This window comes from Littorina saxatilis, linkage group LG12, assembly GCF_037325665.1.
Source record: "Littorina saxatilis isolate snail1 linkage group LG12, US_GU_Lsax_2.0, whole genome shotgun sequence".
NCBI classification, from domain to species: Eukaryota; Metazoa; Mollusca; class Gastropoda; order Littorinimorpha; family Littorinidae; genus Littorina; species Littorina saxatilis.
In genome coordinates, this window is record NC_090256.1 from 33,165,927 (window position 1) to 33,188,935 (window position 23,009).

At 41.5% G+C, this 23,009-nt stretch overlaps 1 protein-coding gene and 1 long non-coding RNA gene across 2 annotated transcripts in view; one reads left to right on the forward strand and one right to left on the reverse strand.

The window, feature by feature from the left end:
- LOC138981799 (uncharacterized) overlaps nt 1-23,009 on the forward strand; it is a 73,021-nt gene that overhangs the window by 12,542 nt on the left and 37,470 nt on the right. The window lies entirely within an intron of this gene.
- Nucleotides 8,465-11,887, reverse strand: LOC138981779 (uncharacterized). Its single transcript, XM_070354856.1, has one exon. The coding sequence runs from the start codon at nt 11,381-11,383 to the stop codon at nt 9,326-9,328; it is 2,058 nt and encodes a 685-aa protein (XP_070210957.1). The 5' UTR covers nt 11,384-11,887; the 3' UTR covers nt 8,465-9,325.

Consider the following 23,009-nt stretch of genomic DNA (forward strand, 5'->3'; position numbering starts at 1 on the left):
ATTTACTGACGCTTTCAAATAATCTGAGGTTTTGCATATCTAACACACACACACACACACACACACACACACACACACACACACACATTGTATTTTTGTCTTGTCTGAGTACACACAAACAAATGCACGGAAGACACAAACCCAACCACTCATACATGTACACACAAAGAATGTCTGAGGTCTGTCCACTTCTTTTTGTTAATTCATTAAAAAAAAAATTCATTCTTCTTCAAAGAGCACATTACAATTGTCGATTCCAATGTATAAAATGCAAATACATGAATGACAAACAGAAAAAAACATCAAACAAGCATATTAACAGCTGTAAAAATATCAAATAACCAATGGGAAGTAATCGCTCTTAATGCATACGACATGTGTAATAGAGTAAGCGAGAGTTGTACGGAACCTTTTCTCCTGGCACCTGAGAGAATAACAAGCATTGAAATAAACAAGCGACTTTCATCCTCAAAAAAGGATGATCACCGCAAGCTCATATGCTCATCATTCTCTAAGGCACTCCAACTAACACCTACGTACACAGTCATAAAGTATAAATTAATAATAATGCCATACACATATATGCAAGCTAGCTAGCCCTTTAACCTGTAAAGGGCAATTAATGAAAATGCATGCGCACATTTTATTAGATATAATGGATACTCGGTGATCAAATCTGAAGCAGGATAGGAAATGAAAGTTGGTAACATTGTTCTGTATCATTTCTTCAAGATTGGATTTCACCAAATGCAACCTTATTAGTCAAATAAAGCCATTCATAATTTTGCCCTTTAATAATTGAATACTGTTTTGAGGACAGTTTTCTTGGACGGATATCAGATACAAACAACCTGATGGTCAGTATTTTGATTCTTGAGCCAGTATGTTTTCTCAGTTTAATACGAGTATACTTTCAGAGATTTCACAACGAATCTATTCTGCATCAATTAAATCATATGTACAGACCATTGTAACAGTAGCAAAATCAGTGACCACAAAAATAAGAGATTTTTGATGGATCAGACATGCTGAAATGGGAAAGAGGAAACTTTGAAAGACAAGTAGAGAACGTGCTGAGCATCTTAATTAGCTGAAAGAAGAGCAGATGATTATTGTGTTCAAAGTAAATCAGCTGTATTGCATCATAAATGTACATATATATATAAAATTTGACCAGTTTCAGAACAACCAGTGACTGTAAAAAAAACAATGCAATCAATAAAAATCTGAGGTGTGTTATGTTAATAGACGATTTTCGGATATAACTGTCGGTTTTGTGTGGGTTGTCAAAGAGTGAATACCCTTGCTTTTCCTCTGACAAATAACTTTACACGTGCTCCTGTCTCCTTCCGACACACCCCTCGCTAGTGATTGGCCCCTCCAATGTTTGTCCGAGTAAAAAGCAAGGGCATTCACTCTTTCACAACTTACACAAACTGGACAGTTATTTTCAGAATTTGTCTAGATTGTGGCAAAAACATTAGCGATAACATGTACTGTACAAGTGTGAACTTTAATTTTTGACATGCTCATTTTGAACTTCTTTTTACATTTAGTCAAGTTATGACTAAATGTTTTAACATCGAGGGGGGAATCGAGACGAGGGTCGTGGTGTATGTGTGTGTGTCTGTGTGTGTGTGTGTGTGTGTGTGTAGAGCGATTCAGACTAAACTACTGGAACGATCTTTATGAAATTTGACATGAGAGTTCCTGGGTATGATATCCCCGGACGTTTTTTTTCATTTTTTCGATAAATGTCTTTGATGACGTCATATCCGGCTTTTCGTGAAAGTTGAGGCGGCACTGTCACGCCCTCATTTTTCAACCAAATTGGTTGAAATTTTGGTCAAGTAATCTTCGACGAAGCCCGGACTTTGGTATTGCATTTCCGCTTGGTGGCTTAAAAATTAATTAATGACTTTGGTCATTAAAAATCTGAAAATTGTAAAAAAATTATTTTTTTTATAAAACGATTCAAATTTACGTTCATTTTATTCTCCATCATTTGCTGATTCCAAAAACATATAAATATGTTATATTTGGATTCAAAACAAGCTCTGAAAATTAAATATATTAAAATTATTATCAAATTTTTTTTTTCGAAATCAATTTAAAAACACTTTCATCTTATTCCTTGTCGGTTCCTGATTCCAAAAACATATAGATATGATATGTTTGGATTAAAAACACGCTCAGAAAGTTAAAACGAAGAGAGGTACAGAAAAGCGTGCTATCCTTCTCAGCGCAACGAATACCCCGCTCTTCTTGTCAATTCCACTGGCACTGCCTTTGCCACGGGCGGTGGAGTGACGATGCTACGAGTATACGGTCTTGCTGCGTTGCGTTGCCTTCAGTTTCATTCTGTGAGTTCGACAGCTACTTGACTAAATGTTGTATTTTCGCCTTACGCGACTTGTTTCCTTTTGGTGTAAACCGTTAGCAATCAAGAATTGAACTCCCCCCACCCCCTTCCCCACACAAAAAAAAGTAAAAAATAATAAAATAAATGAATAAAATTATACATGTTACAGTGGAACCTCCCGTAAAGACCTCTCCCAAGAACGACCCCCTCCTTTTGCCGACCGAATTTCTCGGCACGGATGCTTTTCACACTGTAACTAACCTCCCAAGAACGACGCCCTCCTTTTTCCGACGACCGACCTACCAACTTACCTATTGCTGTCACAATTGAAGGACTGTCCTCGAAGTAGGGGGAAGGGATGGGAGGGGTTGGGTAAGGGCAGTTAGAACATCTCAATAATGAATTGCTGTGTACATATTCTGTGAGTGTGTGCTCACCAACTGAGACCTTGCCAATGAGCAAGTTTTACCTAGGGGACGGTCTCCTTCGATGTCTGAGAGAAAACCTTCCTGTCCCAGGTTACAGACTTTCACCTTCTTACCCGGTGTCAATCAGCGAGGTTTACCTATAAGACCGCGCGCCTGTGTGTGTGTGTGTGTGTGTGTGTGTTATGTCTGCCCGTCTGTGCGCTGGTGTATGCAGGTACATCATGCTTATCCATATGCACAATAAATGGGAACACAAATAGGATAACGGACACAACTTTCAAGACTGAACTGCCCAACAGTTGCCACCCCTGTGAAAAAAATTATACCTCCCAAACTCCCAATAAAGACCCCTCCTTTTTACGACCGATTTTTCTGGACATTTTCAAGGTCGATAGTGGGAGGTTTTTACTGTATCATCAAAAAAGTGGGATGGAGAGAAAAAGTAAATCAAGAATTAACCCTGCCTCCCCCCCCCCTCCCCCCCCCCAAAAAAAAAGAAGAAATTAATAATAATAAAACATATAAATACAAAAAAAAGTATCATACACAAATTGGGATGAAGAGAAGAAATATACTGAAAATTGAACATAGCTGCATGCATGCTAGATGTCGCACTCATAAATATTACATTATCTGAAACAAACTGCAAAAAAAGCAATTTATTCACATTGGAATTGACCTCAGCTTAAACAAAGAATTTAAAAAAAGAACAAAACAAGCAAAAGAAAAAGATGACTTGGTATATAAATGTAATGTATCGTACAATGGAACCCACATAAAAAGAAAAAGAAAGGTCTAAAAAAAAAGGGGGGAAATCTTTCATCCTCTGCACTGCAATATATACAGAAAATCCTGACATTTTGTGTCATAATCATGCAGCTGAACTTAAAATTGAATACAATTTCATTCAAGATACAAAAGTTGCACTTGAATAACCCATCTAATTCCAAGCAATAGGACAACAAATAATTGTACGGATCAATTATGTCTTATACTGAGCATTGTTCAAGACAAAATATTAAGTATTGAGCACTCAATCAATCAATAATGTTTTTGATTTTGATTTTTCTCCTGCAATATTGCCTGAGGAAAGTCTTCCTATGAAGGCCAACATTTATATATATATATATATATATATTTTGGACATACATTTGAACTGAAGCAGCCCAAAACACACACATAGACATGATTTATTTGAAATGAAATCTGTTCAGATAACACTGTATTGCACTTTAAAATAATCAATAAAAGGACGGCTTCACATGTGACTCGTAACTTTCGGGTTACTTCTTATTGTATGTACTTTTATCCCAGGAAGGCGTGGCGTATACAAGAGCTCTATAAAGGCATACACACATCACAACAATGACCACCTCAGGTTATATTTCAAAAGAATCAAAGCGTACACTTGAAATTTCCCAGGGTAAATACCCAAGTGTGGTTGGCAATAGATATTTCATTCTGAACATTATGCTCCAAAACTGTTAGTGACAATATGTCCTGCCTTGTTAAATGTCTATACATGCACGTATGTTTCAAAGAATAGGTCACGGCCGACTTCATTTTACTGACCTGTACGTAGCATACATGATTAGCACTGATGCAATAGGTGCTCGACCAAATCATTTTATTTTTCAGATTCTATTTGCACACAACTGTGGTTACATTCCTCCGTTATCTACAGGTGTGAGTGAGAGAGAGAGTTTCAAGAAGTGTTATGCGATGTCTTACGATTCTCTTGTTTTGCTTGCTTGTCGGAAAAGAAAATGACCATTCCCGATGCCATTTGTCATGAAATTTTGATTCTGTTGTCATTTTGGACTTTGATTTATCGGTTAGGAAAAGCTACTACGTGCTTACAATGCAAAAATGTAAGTACTTATTAAAAACAGGCCACAGGCCACATGAGGTGTGGAATGCTAATGAACACGTATAATCTGGAACAGTGCCAACTCGGCCAGGCTTTAACGGAAATAGTCGGGGACTCAACTCAGCAAGTAGACTAATGTCAGCAAACTAGAACAGCAGCGTTGCATGTATACACAGTGGAAATGAGAATCCAGTGAGAGTCCGAATCGCACTAGTGGAGATTGGAATTCCAGTTTGCACAAGGGCAAACTAGAATTCTCATCTCCACTGGATATTTGTTAGTGAAGATTGGAATTCCAGTTTGCCCTAGTGCAAACGGGAATCCAGTTTCAGTGGAGATGGGAATTCCAGTTTTCACTAGGGGAAATAGGAATTGGGAGAAATAATGTGTTCAAAGGTTTATAATTGTTGTTAAAACCATTTCATCTTGAGTCACTCATGACTTTAAGGCTTACTCATTTCAGGTATTGAAATGCAGAAATAAAAATAAATATTATTGAATTGATATAATCGAACAACACGGAACACCTGCTGCAGACTTGCCCACTACACGATGGCCTCAGGAGCCAGATCTGGGAGGAGGCGACCACGGTGCAAGGGAAGCTCTATGGCAGTCTGGACGACCTACAGCGCACGGCAACATTTGCGCGGGGAACCGGCGTTTCCATCTGAGTGATCGACAAGAAGAAGAAGAACAACACAGAGTAATTGCGCACAATACATTTTTATTATCAATATCATTAAATCATATCACAAAGTTAAAAGTTTATATAAGATGAAGCATGAGATAAAGAGAGAGAGAGAGAGAGAGAGAGAGAGAGAGAGAGAGAGAGAGAGAGAGAGAGAGAGAGAGAGATCAGAGCCGACAGTATTATTGTATTGTATTGTAAAACCATATTGGGATTTTTGTCCGGGGCTAGAATGCAGACACGCTTCAATCTTGTACTTTTCTTGAGTTATACAAAATGCATCTTTTTTTTTAATCCAAAGATTCAAGATGCTGCTCTGAAAGAATATAACATTTCTCCTTTTGCTCCATGATCCACTCTCTGAGTCAGTTTAGCAGAAAACAAACTGCGGCAAGTCAAAATTTCTAACTGAGCGGAGAAGACTAGTGTTCACTCTTTAGAGTTCACGAAAGAAGTGAGAAGGCCAGACAGATAGACGACTGAGTGAACGTTCAGTACTCGTGGTTTTACAATACAATACAATACAATAATACTGTCGGCTCTGATGGCCGAGGCCATCTCTCTCTCTCTCTCTCTCTCTCTCTCTCTCTCTCTCTCTCTCTCTCTCTCTCTCTCTCTCTCTCTCTCTCTCTCTCTCTCTCTCTCTCTCTTTCTCTCTCTCTGTCTGTCTCTTTCTCTCTCTCTGTCTGTCTCTTTCTCTCTCTCTGTCTGTCTGTCTGTCTCTCTCTCTCTCTCCAGTCTCTCTCTCTCTCTCTATCTCTCTCCAGTCTCTCTCTCTCTCTCTCTCTCTCTCCAGTCTCTCTCCAGTCTCTCTCTCTCTCTCTCTCTCTCTCTCTCTCTCTCTCTCTCTCTCTCTCTCTCTTTATCTCATGCTTCATCTTATATTATAAACTTTTATCTTCGTGATATGATTTAATGATATTGATAAAAAAATAAACTTACTGTGCGCAATTACTCTGTGTTCGATTATATCAATTCAATAATATTTATTTTTATTTCTGCATTTCAATACCTGAAATGAGTAAGCCTTAAAGTCATGAGTGACTCAAGATGAAATGGTTTTAACAACAATTATAAACCTTTGAACACATTATTTCCCCCAATTCCTATTTCCCCTAGTGAAAACTGGAATTCCCATCTCCACTGAAACTGGATTCCCGTTTGCACTAGGGCAAAATGGAATTCCAATCTTCACTAACAAATATCCAGTTGAGATGAGAATTCTAGTTTGCCCTAGTGCAAACTGGAATTCCAATCTCCACTAGTGCGATTCGGAATCTCACTGGATTCTCATTTCCACTGTGACATATACACAGCTATTGGGCATTATATGTACTGAATAAACACACCAAGCGTAGGCTTGTTTCTCATGAATATGACATGAAGTCAGGTTATTGATACAATGTATTACAAACCGCTTAAACATCGGGATGTGATGATCACGATGTGATCAACACTTTGTCAGGTATAATTCTTTTTAACCATAAAGTTATAGTAGAGATAGATACACACGACAAACACATTTAGTTTGTGCTTGGTCAAGTCATATGTGGGTTTCGTATTTATGAATATAAAATAAACGTACATCATTGTAGCTACACAGTGCTATTAAGCGATGATCATAATATTAAACACTGATATTCATTTCAATCAAGAAGTGATATGGTGGATGGTAGAACATGTCTGAGGTGTAACCGTGAATGTTTTTGGTTTGTGTGTGTGTGTAACAATAGTAGAATAGCACTACATTGCCGAATAAACCAATAATAATGCAACCCACAAACATGCGTATAACTTCTCTATCTGTTGACCAAACTACTTCATATTTGGGGTACATAATCTTCAGCTTATGCATGACCCGTCCTTAAAGTGGCAACATTGTAGGTCAAATGAAGGCTTTTGTGCTCATTCGAATAAAACAAATCCGAATTCCGACACGGTACGAGGTATGAAATTTAGCGGTAGCCAAACTATACCGATTTAAGCCCTCCAGATTGTTACCTTTGGGGTTATTTGAAGGTCAACCTCAAACAATCAGTGACTTGAATACAGCAATTACAGGCGGCAGGATAAGAGCATTTTCCATTGAGAAATGCGTTTCAGTATCCCCGGGATGTCATTGGTGAATTTTGCGCGCCATTGCGCACGTCAGTGTGACTTTACCGCAACGATGACGGGGGTGACCAGTCAATTGAGTTCAGCGAATATCTTCATAGTTGCTGTGCATGAACTTCAGTTTGTTCACAACCATTCTACAAAGTCCGTAGTCTGTAGGTAAAAATAGTCCGACTTTTTACCTTCTCTCCAAAATGTGTTCCACGACCCGATCGCTTTCCTGTCTAAGGATTGCCCTGAACCGTATAGCTGTTAACTACTGTCTTCAGGTCACCGATGATCGGCTGAAAGTACTATAATTGGGAAGAGAAAAATGCTAAATAAAATATCAAATTCTTTTCATATTCATCACATGTAGATTTTGGAAATGATTTTTTTTTTATTTTTTTTTTTTTACTTTATAACAATTCTGTTTCAAGAAAAAAAATTCCCACCCGAATAACAAACAAAGTAGAAGAAAGTGACAGAAAAAAAATAAAAAGAAAGAAAACAAGAACAAGCAATAATAAAGTTATGACTTTCTGCTGTCTTCAAACATACGTACCAAGAAGAAATGTATGACAAATCAAATAAGATTTGTTTTCAATGTACAAGAGATCTCATAAGACATTTTCCTTTTCCCGTTCATCGGAAAGCTATTGTTCTGCTGACAGCAGCAATAATTGCTTACTCTCAAGTTGCATCCCGTTGAAAATATCGACCCCGACTCGCTCAAAGCTATGCACTCAGACCCGAACAAAAGGAATAGGCTGAAAAGGTATTGACTGAACGTGCTGCAGAGAAAGACTGGCACAGAAACTGAGGTTAACGAGTGATTGAGTTCAACTTTTGGGTAAACACGGTTCTGTTGAAAAAGTAAGCCAATCCTCACAGGCACATGAACACCTTCATTACTTTCTATGCCGATTAATGCTAAAGTTCGGGCTTTTCGGTGCAAGTCTTTTTTCTTATTTCCTTTCGTTCTTTTGTATCTTGAATGTCTTTCTTCTTTTCCCTCAGTCTTTATTTTTACTTTTTTTTTTACATCAGGCCGGTCTGTTTTGTGAGAAAGATAGTCTGTGGAAGTGAATGCACTTTTATGTGTGTGCATGCATGTGTACGTGTGCCGATTCTTTTTTCTGGAAAGAGATTACTATAGTAGTTACAGAAGTGAAGTTCAGCACACATATCGCCTGATTCGTAAAATTTGGCACCAAAGAAAAGTGTATTGTCCAACCAACAGCCCCTTAATCGTGTGTTGACTGTCAGAATTTACCCTATTATCACACGATACAGGGATTGGAGATCCTGTTCTAAAAAGCGCATGTACATGATATGCATATTTAAATAATAGAATATTTACACAAGTCTATCATTTTACTCTCTCTCTCTCTCTCTCTCTCTCTCTCTCTCTCCCTCTCTCTCTCTCTCTCACACACACACACACACACACACACACACACACACACACACACACACACACACACACACACACACACACAGTAACATAAATAAAGTTACGTACTATTTACATGCTGTATATAATTCCATGTGGCATGTTGCTATCAGTGATACAAAGCCAAACAAAAACATATTTTGATTATGATACCAACAAAATTCAAGCATTACAAACATGTGATAGACATTTAGAAAAATTAAATAACAGTGGTTTTAAGAATTGTGCAGTTTTAATTTAATCATAACCATCCACTTGTAAATCCGTACTTCTGCTTTCACACGAATGTACTGGAGCAAATATATAAATAGACATCTATTTATATCTATGACGGGAGTATATATCACCATAGATAGGTTGAATAATTATAACACTTCAGCAGCTTTTGTAATGTATTAATATAACTGCTAAAATTAGTCAGACTTCATCAATAACGTGTCTGTTTATCAGCAGAGGCAGCATCAGAGCTATGCTTTTTCAGACTCTGCATTTCCACAGAGCTGTTAGAGCTGAGCAAAGCTTTTTCACTCTCAGATGTCTTCGTCCTTCTGTGACCTTTTCCTTTCCCTTCCCTCAATGATTTATTCACTGCTTCTTGCGCTTTCGACTTGTCAGTGCTTTCCACTTTTCCTGACCCATTTAGGTCATTGCTGGAAAGTTTGTTCTTCGTTTCAGCATTTCTAGCACTGTCACTGCTCTGGCTGCCTTGTTTTGTTGCAGCTTTTTTCCTTGGCTGCCCACTTTTGGCAGCCTTTGGTTTCTTGCTTGGGTTCAGAGGTTTCAATCTGCCACGCACCTTCGGCAAAGCAGAAGGAGCACAATTCTGCGATGCTGAAGTTTCATCTGCTTCCACATCACAAACGTCTCTCTCGTTACCACTGGCTACACCTTTCTTACTTTCATTCTGAGCACTGCTATCAGAATGGATCTGAGCCACATCCTCTGTTCTAGGTAGATGGGATTCTGCTGTTGAATGAGTGTTAGCTCTATTGTCACCTGCATCTTTCTCCTCTCCTTGATGAACTCTCATCAGTCTCTGAATCCCCTTCCCTCTTGATGAACCAGCAGTTCCACTCAGCTCCAAACCCGAGTCAGCAAAATCAGGAATGCTGGCAGATGCCCCTCTCTCATTCTGTTCCGTTTGCAAGTCTGGCAGAGAGCCAGTTTCCAACGCTCCACGGATGTGACGAGCTGACAAGACCTGCGATGAGAAGTGCTCCGCCTCCATGACAGAGTCGTAATCGCTGGTGTCATCAGGGAGGCCATTGGGGTCATCAATGTCCAGCTGGCGTCCTTTCGGTGTGTCATCTTGGTCTGACACTTGGCTGTGTTGACTCTGAATGTACATGCCCTCTGAGGTGGCAAACAGGACGGGGACATTGAACGCCAGAAGACTCGGTGGTTCTGGTTTCGACATGTCGCGGTCTTTTGATCTCGGGGGAACAGTAGGAGGTAGGTCTTTGTTGGAGACTGGCTTTGATGACGGGTTAACTTTGACTTGAATGTCAAGTACAGAATTACTTCGGTGACAAATCACACAATCCCTGCAGCTCTGCCACAGATCTTTCTTCCAAATGAAAGTAGCACACGGGAACACAGCAGAAAAGGAGAATCTCATCCACACGAAGGCTACATCCACACCCCACGGGTAATCCACACTGAAACTAAGTTCACTGCTGTATCTGTACTGTTGAATGTAGGTGGTGATCACATAGGGAATCTCCATGATGAACCACAATAGACACAACACACCAACATATTTGACTGTAAGCATTTCCTTCCATAGTATTGGTTCGTCCATAAACTGATCTGTATAGTGGTTCTGGGTCATGATTGTCTTCACTTCATGTTGCTGTTTATAATGTAGACGGAAAATTAAAATAAACATGATCACAATAATGAGTGTTGGTGCCAAAAAGCATAATACTGAAGCCAAACAGATGAAGGAGAGAGGTGTTTCATCTGATACTGAGCATGTATGTAGTTTTGGACGGAATGTCATTTTCACTGTGCTAAAACAGAACGGAATGCTGAATGCCAAAGACTGAATCCACGTGAAAACAATAACAAAAGCGAGGCGGGCTGGTGATATCAGCGAATCGTACTTCTGAAGAAACTTGACAGCGAGGAATCGGTCGCAGGCCAAGACAGTGAGGAGAAGGACGGTTTCAATAAGGACAAGGTTCATAACGAAGGCGTGCCATTTGCAAAGGGTGTCGTCAAATCCCCAGCTGCCCCCAGCTGCCAGGGACCCCATCACAAGGGACATGTTGAGGAAGCAGTCCCCAAGACACAGGGCCGCTATGTTCACAATGATGATGCTCTGGACGCTGCATCGTACCTTGCTGCTCTGGGAGATGGCGTACAGAAGAAAGATGTTGACCACGCAGGACACCAGCATGATCAGTGCCAGAAACACTATCCGTGGTGGCCGACTGTCATCGTCCTCACCACTCCCACTGGAAGAATTTCCTTCGCTCACCATGCTGACACTTTTGTCAGTCTGCCCCAAAACACATCTTTTCCTCGGAGCCTAGGTCCGCAAACAAACGATTACACGCCGTAAACCGAGAAGACATTTCACACCCAACCATAGTTTTAACCTTCTGCTAACAAGGTTTCGATTCGGTAAAACCCATCATCACGTATAGGCTGTGCTGTGTCTTGTAAAGATCGGAGCAAAACTGCCAATTACTGTCCCAGCCACAAGTTTCTACCCGAGTCGGGTGAAGGGATCGATATATTTCCTACCCGCACTGGTCCAAGCGTGATCAAATCGACTGAGTTGAAAGAACTCGCGGCTGCACGCGGCGGGGCCTACCTGGCCGCATTTCTGAGCCTCTGCCAGCAGAACTGGTCGCGGTTCATTAAGTAAATAATGCCGTGAGAACTGCTATTTTATGTATCACTGAAGTGTGCGCCCAAAAGTCGCTCTGTCATAACGGTACCACTACGGGGTGGAATGAAAACAAACCCAGCGTGTTCAGTCATGCCTTTCTATCGAGTGTTGTCTCCCAAACCGGATAGGTTTAACTCACGATCGACCAATCAGGACTCCTTGTTGCAGGGCCTAGCATTGTAAGCCGTTCGGCTTACTTTACGCCGAAATAACATCTCCAGTACGCGGAACTTGATTTGGTGTACGCCGAAATGCAAAAACCTGTTATTCCCAAACTGTAAACCAAAACAGTCACAGCTTTCGTTTTGTGCGCCGTTCGGTTCAATTCTCAATCGGTTTGACAGTTTGCTTGAGCACGCACTTCCTCTGGCATCGCGCGAACATGCTTTGTGCCGGTGTTTTGTGGCTCCAGACTTGAAATAATGTCTCGAAGCGACATTGTTGAACGTGGTCAGCCATTCAGTGGCAAAGAATCCAGGTATTCCTGGAAGTGGGAAGGGCACTTTTAGGCCAAATAACACAAGATTGTCAGTTTTCTTGTTTTCTGTCTGTGTTTTGCTTGTTGGTGGAGGCATAATTTAGTTGCTCAATCTTCTTGGGGGGGGGGGGGGGGGGTGGGGGTGGGGGGAAGGGGGGTCATTTTAGATTTTAAAAAAATTCTCCAAAAAATCTTTTTTTTCTATTTCACCACTATTTATATTTACTATATTTCTAAAAAAAAATTCCCCACCAGGGGCTTTGCCCCCTGGACCCCACTGGGGGCCTCCTGCGGCCCCCAGACCCCCGCCTTTGTAAGCTGAACTCACTTTTTCCAATGCTAGGCCCTGTTGTTGTGTTGAGCGGTGGAGGTGACAAAAACTACTTTCGAAATCCAGTCGTAATGTAATGACTGAGGCCCTAGATGATTGCGTGAATTTACGATTTGCATATTGTGCCCAGTAGAAAAACAAACCAGGCGGAGTAAAGATGAAATATTTTCTTAAAGGTATTGAACTTGTCAAATCCAGGTGCACGGAGCCCCTGAGGCTTTTAGTCATACCTCATGCAGCTATCCGTTTGAAGAACTACCAAGTTTCATTGACTTGCACCCAAAGAGTCAAGAACTGCGATTTTTTTTGCGAATTAATTTCGTACTCGGACCCGGCTGGTCTTGGCCTATTTTCGGATCTAAATTTAGATCAGGTAGATCACCACATCATGCACAAAAAGACACTTCACTAAGCAAACTATGTCAGACGTCATCATGAGTTTGTGTAAAACAAAATCGAGGCCGGAATCACTCAGTTGAATCGAACTCCGACCAAACACCACGTAATAACTAGGTTAATTTATGAACAAGAAACTGTCGAGCTTCACAGATGTCGTCGTTGGGTAGGTTTGGGTTTGTTTTACTACCATAGGAGTATTTTTGAACTGTAAATGCACTCAGCTGCAACAAAAACACAAAACGAAGGCTGTGAGCTGCACTGTGCCTTTAAGAATCTAAATAAAGGCACGACTCATGAACTGTTCAATTTATCTCGGTCAGTCAGTTTAGCTTGAGCCGCTTCTCAGTTACATATGCCTCTCACCGGGGGACTTGGCAGGGCCGGACCAAGTTCGTTTGAGGGGGGGGGGGGGGGTTCCAACTGAAGGCAGGGGTCCAAAGTCCACATTTTTTGTTCTCTGAGAGGTACATTGGATGGCCAGGGGGGGGGGGGGGGGGGTTCCGGAACCCCAGGAACCCCCCCCCCCCCCCTTCCCAGATCCGGCCCTGCTTGGTCATGAAAAACTTAGTACCAGAGGTATTTTAGGCCGCAGATACGTGAGAAGTTTGTATTTCACAACTTCGATCTCGGACCGTGACGACGATATTGATCTATGTCACAACTACGCGTAACTTGGTGCACCTTATCAGTGCCACTATTATAGCTAGGTGAGCCCCCCTTTTAAGACTTGAAACAACCTGAGAAAATCGGGTCTCAAAAGTGAGGGTTCATTAACAGACGTTGCTGTGAAGAAGAAAATCTGAGAATCATAAAAGGGAGGGTGTAGTACATGATAACTGTGTGAAGCGGTGCGTACCGGCCGCCGTGAGATCGTGTCTGCCCGTGTGTGTGTGTGTGTGTGTGTGTGTGAGTGTGTGTGTGTGTGCGCGCGTGAGTGCGTGCGTGTGTGAAAGCCAGATCGAAAGACATACAGACAAAGAGAAAAGGCCTAGCAGCATTTACTGGCATATTCGTGCCTCATTCACTGACAGCAATATGCAGTCTACGGTCTGAATATAGAGAATATCAACACCCCCACCCGCTCAACCAAACTAAAATGTAAAAGCTTACTCTGTTCAGTGGTGCTTTGTATATTATTCCAAAGTACAATGTATTTCGACAGATCAGTGAACTTTAGGGACACTAAAGCATTTGTATTGATTAGCGGTTCTGTAGGTCTGACTCGCACGTAACAAACACAAAAGTTAATTAAATCTTGTCAGAACTCCCCAAGGTACGCCGAAAATTTCTCCCTCCACGAAATTTTAACTCCCCAAATTTTTACTTCCAGTAACAAATCTCGTACGCGAAAATGGGATGCGGGCGAAGGGATAACGCCAATATGTGATCTCACGCAAACAAATGTTGCGTTCCCCTTCCTCCACCCCTTCCGCCACCAAGACTAACAGGGGACAGGGGAGTAAACGTTGCGTACACCTGGCGTGGGCAGTAAATTGCTCGTGTTAGGGTAGAATAATTTATTCGTTATTTATTCGTCAGGGGAGTAACATTTTCGACCGAAATGTTGACTCGGAACACACCTGTCGTTGGAAGTAATTTTCTCGTGTTATGGGGAAGTATTTTTTTTCGTAAAGGGAGTAACATTTTTGTACGACATTTTTTACTCCGTAGTAAAAATCTCGTGGGAGTAATTTTCTCGTGTTACACGTACACCGGCCCCGCTTTCTTCCAGGCCAAAAAAACAAAATCATTAGCCGAGCTGCTTTCTGAGCCGAAGTTGAAATAACACCACAGAAATTCTAAGGTGTTAATTACGAAATTAAGCTTCAATCAGTACCACAAAAAAATCCCATTCTACACAGAAAGCAGTTAGATTTTTGATTTTGTTTCAATATTTGTCCAAGTGGTAAGACGTTCGTATCCTGTGTAACATCATGGACTGGTATATTTTCATTTACTATATGGTTTTCGCGAGTTGGAAGGTGTCTTAAAGTTAAAAAAAATAAATTAAAAAAAAAGAAGATACTAATCAGCCCGTTGTAATCTGTTTTCTTTCTATCTGCGCGTGTGTGTGTGCGCGCGCGCGCGCATGTGTTGGTGTGTGTTTGGGGGGCGGGGGGGGGGGGGAGGGAGTTCTTTAGTTTAATCGATATATTATTGCTCAGTACTAATATTTTACGGATGAATGCGTAAGCAACAACATGCAAACCGAAGTATAGGATACACTGACCGACCGAAAGACATAGATGTATATATATATATAGATTAAGAATTTACTGCAGATCAATAATTTAAAGTAGAAGAAAGAAGTTTTAAAAAAACCCGAAAGATTTGCCAGTCAGAACCAAGAGTTAAAAACCAGTCAGCTTGTCAACAAATGATTCTTCCCGTCCTCTTTCACAGGCACACCAACCCACATTCGGTAATGCGCAAACAATCGGTCACAATCGTGCACTCTCATTCATTGGCAGTACCTGGGAGCTGTACCTTCGCGCCGTCGTCGGTCTTTTATCGATTTATAGTCAGTCGTTGTGCAGTTCATAACGTAGATGTTGGCCACAGCATCTCACCTGTCTCGGGTGGCATCAATTATGAACACACAACTGCCGTGTGTGTAGGGGGGGGGGGGGGGAGGTCGGGATTTGGAGGGGGGAGGGGGTCGGAGTGTGTGTGTGTGTGTGTTTGTGTGCGTGTGTGTGTGTGTGTGTGAGTGTTTGCAGACCAGTACGTCTTGTCTCAACTGTCTCTGGTTGCATCAATTATGCACACATGTTGTTTATTGTGCGTGTACGGCCGGTTTTTGTGCGCGGACGTGCGTGCGTGTGTGTGTGTGTGTGTGTGTGTGTTTGCGAGCGTGTGTACGTTCGGGTGTATCTCAATTGTCTCTGGTAGCATCAATTATGCACACACGTTTTCCTCCCGCAATAGGATGTTCCACTCATCCTCCAGCCACAGGCGCTTTACACAAGGACGTTATTGTAATCCTTTCTGTGTATATATAAAGATTTTATCGTTATTATTTCACTCTACACATGTTTTTTAAGCCTTTAAGGTTGATTTTGTTTGAGCACAGATAGGGATAGTGTTGTGACCCCAGCATTCTGTTTGCGTAAGGAAGTTATCGTTATTATTTCACTCAGCACATGTTTTTGAAGCATTCTACGTGGATTTCGTTTTAGCACAGACGCTTTAGATAAGAGTGCTATTGTAACCCAAGCTTTCTGTTTGCGTAATGAAGGTATCGTTATTGTTGCTTAATGTGCTAAGTGTGCGTGAGCCTTTCAATGAAGATTGTGCTGTGACACTGGCCCTTTACATATATGTATATGGATGTTATTGTAACCCTTGGTGTCTGCTTGTGTGCGGACTGAAGTTATTGTTTTATCGTGTTTTTTCTCTCACTTTCTTTGTGCTTGTTTTGGAACTGTTTGTGTTGAATTTGCTTGATCATAGGCGCAAGAATGTGGGAAAACTGTGTGTGTGTGTGTGTATGTGCTGAGTGTGTGTGTGTGTGTGAGTGTGTGTGTGTACGTGCGTGCGTGCGTGCGTTTGTGTGTGTGTGTGTGTGAGTGCGTGCGTTTGTGTGTGTGTTGGTGCGTGCGTGCGTGTTTGTGTGTGGGTGCGTGCGTGCGTATTTGTGTGTGGGTGAGCGTACGTGCGTGCTTGTGTGTGTGCGTGATTTAGTGCATGCGTGCGCGTGTGCGTGCGTCTGCGCGCGCTTGCGTGCATAGTGAACAAAATTAAGATGGATATCGTAGAGACATGTTCAACAATGGAATTACATAGACAGAACAGTCCTTTCGGCATTTAATGTAAAACGCTGAAACCCAACTTCTGGTAACAGCATCAGAACAAGTGCATTGCTAATTTGGCATGCTGTATGCGGTGTGTGTGCAAACGCCTCAAAATAGACGACCGCAAATAACTGCAGGAAAGCTTTTTTTCGCGACAACAAACGTTCATTTTCATCAGTGCTTTCATCTCTGCGGTTAGCCGAGACTGGCCGCTGTGCTGTGCAAACTGACCAAGATGAATCGATGAGGCAGAATAACATTGCCTGGAGGACAAAATCATGTTCTGGTTAGAGAATACATTGCATGTGGTGCTCTCTCTCTCTCTCTCTCTCTCTCTCTCTCTCTCTCTCTCTCTCTCTCTCTCTCTCTCTCTCTCTCTTCCTGACTCTCTCTCTCATTCTCAACTCTGTCTCTGTTTCTGCTTCTGTCAGTCTGTTTCTATCTGCCTCTGTCTTCTGTCTGTCTCTGTCTGTCTCTGTCTGTCTCTCTCTCTCTCTCTGTCTCTCTGTCTCTGTCTCTGTCTCTCTCTCTCTCTCTCTCTCTCTCTCTCTCTCTCTCTCTCTCTCTCTCTCTCTCTCTCTCTCTCTCTCTCTCTCTCTCTCTCTCTCTCTCTCTCTCTCTCTCTCTGAGCCTGTGCGTTCGTGCGCGTCTGATTAGTTGGTTGGTTAGTTGGTGTTGTTTGTTACTTTAAGTACATATTGTTGAGGTCATCAATCTGTCGTTCGTTGTTGCTTTTTTCTGACTTGTTTTCTTTTTCTTTTTTTTGGAGGATGGGGAGTGGGGGACAGACCGAAGGGGTGTAGTCATGGAGTAAAGGGGCATTCTGAATGAAGACAAAACTAAACTATCACTATTACACATTATAAGCTGAACGAATTTTTCGTCTTCTGATTCTTCCGTGTGCGAGCTTCAAACCATTAGTTGGAAAGTGCAAAATGAACACACTCATGTACAATCTAACACCAAAAATTATCGTCAGGACCTATCATCAAAAACTCACTTATTTAGTGTGCAATGCCTATATAGACCGGATTATTACACGTACTTGATCAATTAACCCTCCCCCTCCACCCCACCCCCCCCCCCCCACTCCTCCCCCACCCAATTATTCAATCCACAGGGGGGAATCTGGGGCGAGCTTGTATTCACCTTGCAAGAGTGCGTGAAAAATGAACCGTAACACGAACGGTGGATAAAAAACCAAACTGACAGGAATGGTAGCTCAACGGGCCGATCCTGCAAGGATTGTGGGTCATGGTTTTTACATTTAGTCAAGTTTTGACTAAATGTTTTAACGTAGAGGGGGAATCCAGACGAGGGTCGTGGTGTATGTGTGTGTGTGTCTGTGTGTAGAGCGATTCAGAGCGGAAAACTACTGGACCGACCTTCATGAAACTTGACATGAGAGATTCTGAGTATGGTACCTACAGACGGTTTTTTCAATATTTTGATAAATGTCTTTGATGACGTCATATCCGGCTTTTCGTGAAAGTTGAGGCGGTACTGTCACGCTCTCATTTTTCAACCAAATTGGTTGAAATTTTGGTCAAGTAATCTTCGACGAAGCCCGGACTTTGGTATTGCATTTCAGCTTGGAGGCTTAAAATTTAATTAATGAGTTTGTTCATTAAAGTTGTCATTAAAATCGATTTTTCGCAAACAGATTTAAAATTGATTGCATCGTATTCTTCATCACATTCTGAATCTAAAAATATAATACATATGTCATGTTTACTCTTAAAATGTGATCACAATTAACGAAAATAAATCAATTAATCTTACGATTAAAATTTAAGAAATTGATCCAAAAATGATTTCATCTTATTCTCTATCATTTCTTGATTCCAAAAACATATAGATATGATAGGTTGTATTCAAAACAAGCTCAGAAAGTTAACAAGAATACAGAAAACCGCGCTTTCCTGCTTAATAGCACAATACGCTACCGCGCTAATCTGGCTTGTCAATATCACTACGTTTTGCACGTGGAAGGTGAGCGATCTCCTTCACGTGGGGATTGACGAAGCGGCTGCACTCTCTTGGTGAAAAAATACAGAGCGTTCAGTTTCATTCCGTGAGTTCGACAGCTTTACTTCTTCTTCTTCTGCGTTCGATGTTTACAGCTTTACTAAATGTAGTAATTTCGCCTTACGCGACTTGTTTCTTGTCTTCTAGTTTCCCTCTCTAACTCGTATTGAGTAGGGTATGTGTGTGTGTCGGGGGGAGGGGGGGGCTTGGTGTGGTGGTGGTGGCTGGACATGTCTTGGTGGTTTGAGGGGGGACGTGTGTGTGTGTGTGTTTTAGTTTGTGTGTGTGTGTGTGTGTGTGTGTGTGTCAGTGTGTCTGTGTCTGTGTGTGTCTGTCCACGAGTATGTCTCTCTCTCTCTCTCTCTCTCTCTCTCTCTCTCTCTCTCTCTCTCTCTCTCTCTCTCTCTCTCTCTCTGTTGGTGTATTTTGATACACAGGAATTGTTGCCCAACCGTTCAAACGAGTTCTGCGATCAGCAGTTGTTGTTGTTTTGCACACCACTATCTTGTTTTGCCAAGTTTACCACCCTCGTCTTTATACTAATCACATTTTGTGAATAACATTAAAATGATTTACAATTTTGGTGCACCACTTATTAAAGAGAAAAAGACAGGTGCTGGTAGACGAAACGCATTCGGTAAATTCAGTATTACAGATGATTTCGTGCAGGTTTACGAATGGCTGTGAATATACCCCCCCCCCCCCCTTCCACTATAACCCCTCTAGTTTTAAACATGTTTACTTTTGTCCAGCACTCCGGCGCAGTGGCGTGGTGGTAAGACGTCGACCTCCTAATCGGGAGGTCGTGAGTTCGAATCCCGGTCGCTGCCGCCTGGTGGTATAAGAGTGGAGATTTTTTCGATCTCCCAGGTCAACTTATGTGCAGGCCTGCTAGTGACTTAACCCCCTTCGTGTGTACACGCAAGCACAAGACCAAGTGCCCACGGAAAAGATCCTGTAATCCATGTCGGAGTTCGGTGGGTTATGGAAACACGAAAATACCCAGCATACCTACTCAACGAAAGCGGATGCTCTCAGAGTATAATTTGGGGAACGCAAATGTGCAAACGAGCTCACACGTAACCAGAAAATTCTGGAACGCTGAAGAAGAAGAAGTCCAGCACTCTGAATGAACATTGAAAAAAATGGAACACGTGATCGTTCTCTAGGCGAGTCCAACAGTAATGTTGAAGACGGAAATGTATCTTCTGCGGTTCAATTGTTACATGTCGCTGTGTCCTTTTGTCTAGCAGTAGCACGCTAATTGGAAATTGACACACAAAAACCAATACATTATTGTTCTTTCGGCAAGTTCCAAAGTACTGTTTCATGTATTGGAAACAGAAATATAGCACCTGCGGTGCTCTTTTCGTGTGTTTTCTGTCACATAGTCGCAAAGTAAAACGATTCCTGTTCAGTTAAGCGCAAAATAAGACAGAATAAATATAAAGACTAGCGCACCGATTCACCGATCGAGATTTAGGCTGAACCTGTTTGTGTTAAAGTAGGTCATCACAGTCGAGAACTGCTCATTTAATTATTTATTAATCCTGTTTAATGGTCAACGTGATGAGAAACACAGGCACTTGAATTCAAAGAAGCGGAACAAATCAGGCTGTTAAATTTTCTTCGCATATATATACATTTGCTTCTGTTGAAAGCTATTGTTTAGGCCCCCCCCCCAAAAAAAAATAGTCTGTTTACGGTATCCCGACCGACCCTATTTTTTTGCGCGATCCTAGACTTTTTTTTGGCATTTGGTGAAAAAAAATAAAGAAAATAAAAATAAATAAATAAAAAGATAAAAAAAAGTCTGGTTTTTTTGCAAAATAACTTAAAAATATGTTTTTTTTGGAGAAAAAAAATTTCCCGACCTACCGACCCTATTTTTTGTGTGCCTATGTTACCGTAAACAGACTTTTTTTTTTGGCCTCATAAAGACTTAAGTTTCTGAATTCAATATCGGAAATTATTCAGAACTGCAAAATCATCATCATTACATCAAACGTTAACAGGGATTAATTAATACCACTTGCAGAAAAGGTCCTGTGATTGTAACTGATGGGTAAGATACCCCATTCAATACATACGTTTATATGATCTTGGCAATGTGATCATAATAATTCAACATTCTGTATCATCATAGAGACAGTCCGATATATTTCTATAATATAGCTATTCTGATGGACACGTGGGGGAATTCGGGGGCTCTGATTGGATGGTCTCACACATCCCTTTTCCGATCATCAAAGCATAATGCTACGGAAGTCGGCCATTTTTGCCAATATCCAAAAGCATATTGGCAATAACAAAGACGCATGGTTCCGGTTTCTTCCACGTGTATAAAATACACGCGTACCGCGTCAGGTTTGTTTCTGTGACTAGTCGACAGACGATGCCATTTGCTTTGTGTGTGTTTTTGTTGTTGCTTACCGTACATGACATACATTACGTTTAAAATCCAGTTAATAACAATAACAGGCAACAAACCTTGCAAATTTCCAGAAGCTGCAATCTGAAGCGACATATCTCTGATTATAACAGACGATCTCTCCAATGTTTAACACAAAATCAGCAAACTCTCCCGTCACATAGAACGTCCATTGTATAGTGCAATGTTGAAATGAAGTTACCGGTCTGAAACATTTAGTCGTTTCTTCTGCGACACTCAGCTGTCCGCCTTGTTCTCTTATCATCTATTATTACCAATTCAGTGCCCCATATGGCTTTTTGAACAATCAGGACGCATTCTGCGGCTGTTCCGTCTAATTCACGGGGTCGCTTCGAAATTTGTTTTGGTCGAAATAGACGGTAATACAAGAAGAGCAAACGCTCGATTGAGTCACTTTCGCAGTTCTGAATATTATATGAGGCATCAGATGGACAGGAAGAAATTGCTATTCACAACACAATGAGTCACGTTCACATAAAATTTGAGCCCGGTCACTTTTATAGTTTCCGAGAAAAGCCCAACGTTAAGTTGTGTGTTGCCGAACAGAAAAGGCTAGTTATCTCCCTTGTTTTTCTGATAACGTTCGTAAAAGGCTACAGATGTAAATACTTTGATGTAAAGAATAATCCTACAAAGTTTCAATCACATCCGATGAACTTTGTCAAAGATATAAAATGTCTAATTTTTCCTTTGACGCTGACCTGTGACCTTGAAAAAGGTCAAAGGTCAACGAAACCATCGTTAAAGTGTAGAGGTCATTGGAGGTCACGACTAAACAAAATATGAGCCCGATCGCTTTGATAGTTTCCGAGAAAAGTCCAACGTTAAGGTGGTGTCTACGGACGGCCGGCCGGACGGCCGGCCGGACGGCCGGCCGGACAGACTAACACTGACCGATTACATAGAGTCACTTTTTCTCAAGTGACTCAATAAAACCGTTATTTCTAATATGCTGACTGTTAGCAAATGATAACAGACATGTCTCACAAACGATATCAGCATTCGCCTAAAAGGCTCATGCTTGATATCTTTTTTCTCGACATGTCTGTTATCATTTGCTAACAGTCAGCATATTAGAAACTAGAATGAATACCCGCTTCGCCGGGTAGCCGGCTTCGCCGGGAAGAAGTACTTAGAGCCGTACGCCGGCTTCGCCGGGTCCGAACAATGGACCCGCCAAGCTCGCCAAGCTTAGGTCCCTCCCAGATTCGTGGAATGGGAACAGCACGAAAATGATTCAGTGGCCATAATGCCATTCCTGACCATATCGAGTCCCATCCTTGTTGACGAATGTAACCGTGTTAATCACCTTTGGAGGCGAACTCCACTCAAACAGGATTGAGCAATTTATAGCTTATCTGTAAGCCCTTTTGAACTGTTATGGCTTCTCAAAGGAAGGCCAGTACATACAAATACACAAAAGCCGCCAGACCACATCACAAACAGAACTGAACAATCCCCAGGTGTTGCTCACATAGAGACACACACACACACACACACACACACACACACAAACACACACACACACAAACACAGAGAAGCCGTATCTATAGAGAGATAGATGACAGTGTATTTTTCGCGTGGCTATAAATTGATCCGACCTTTGCACTTTTACAGTGAGGATAATTTACGGGTCCAATTTACGTTCTGGACACTGCGGTGACCTTCTAAAAATAGTAACAGAACGCCGGGAATATCCGAAGACGCCCCACTCATATTATAGTGCACCA

Bases quoted from the DNA above. Each gene is read 5' to 3' on its own strand.
- LOC138981779 (XM_070354856.1), bottom strand. From the start codon at position 11,383: ATGGTGAGCGAAGGAAATTCTTCCAGTGGGAGTGGTGAGGACGATGAC.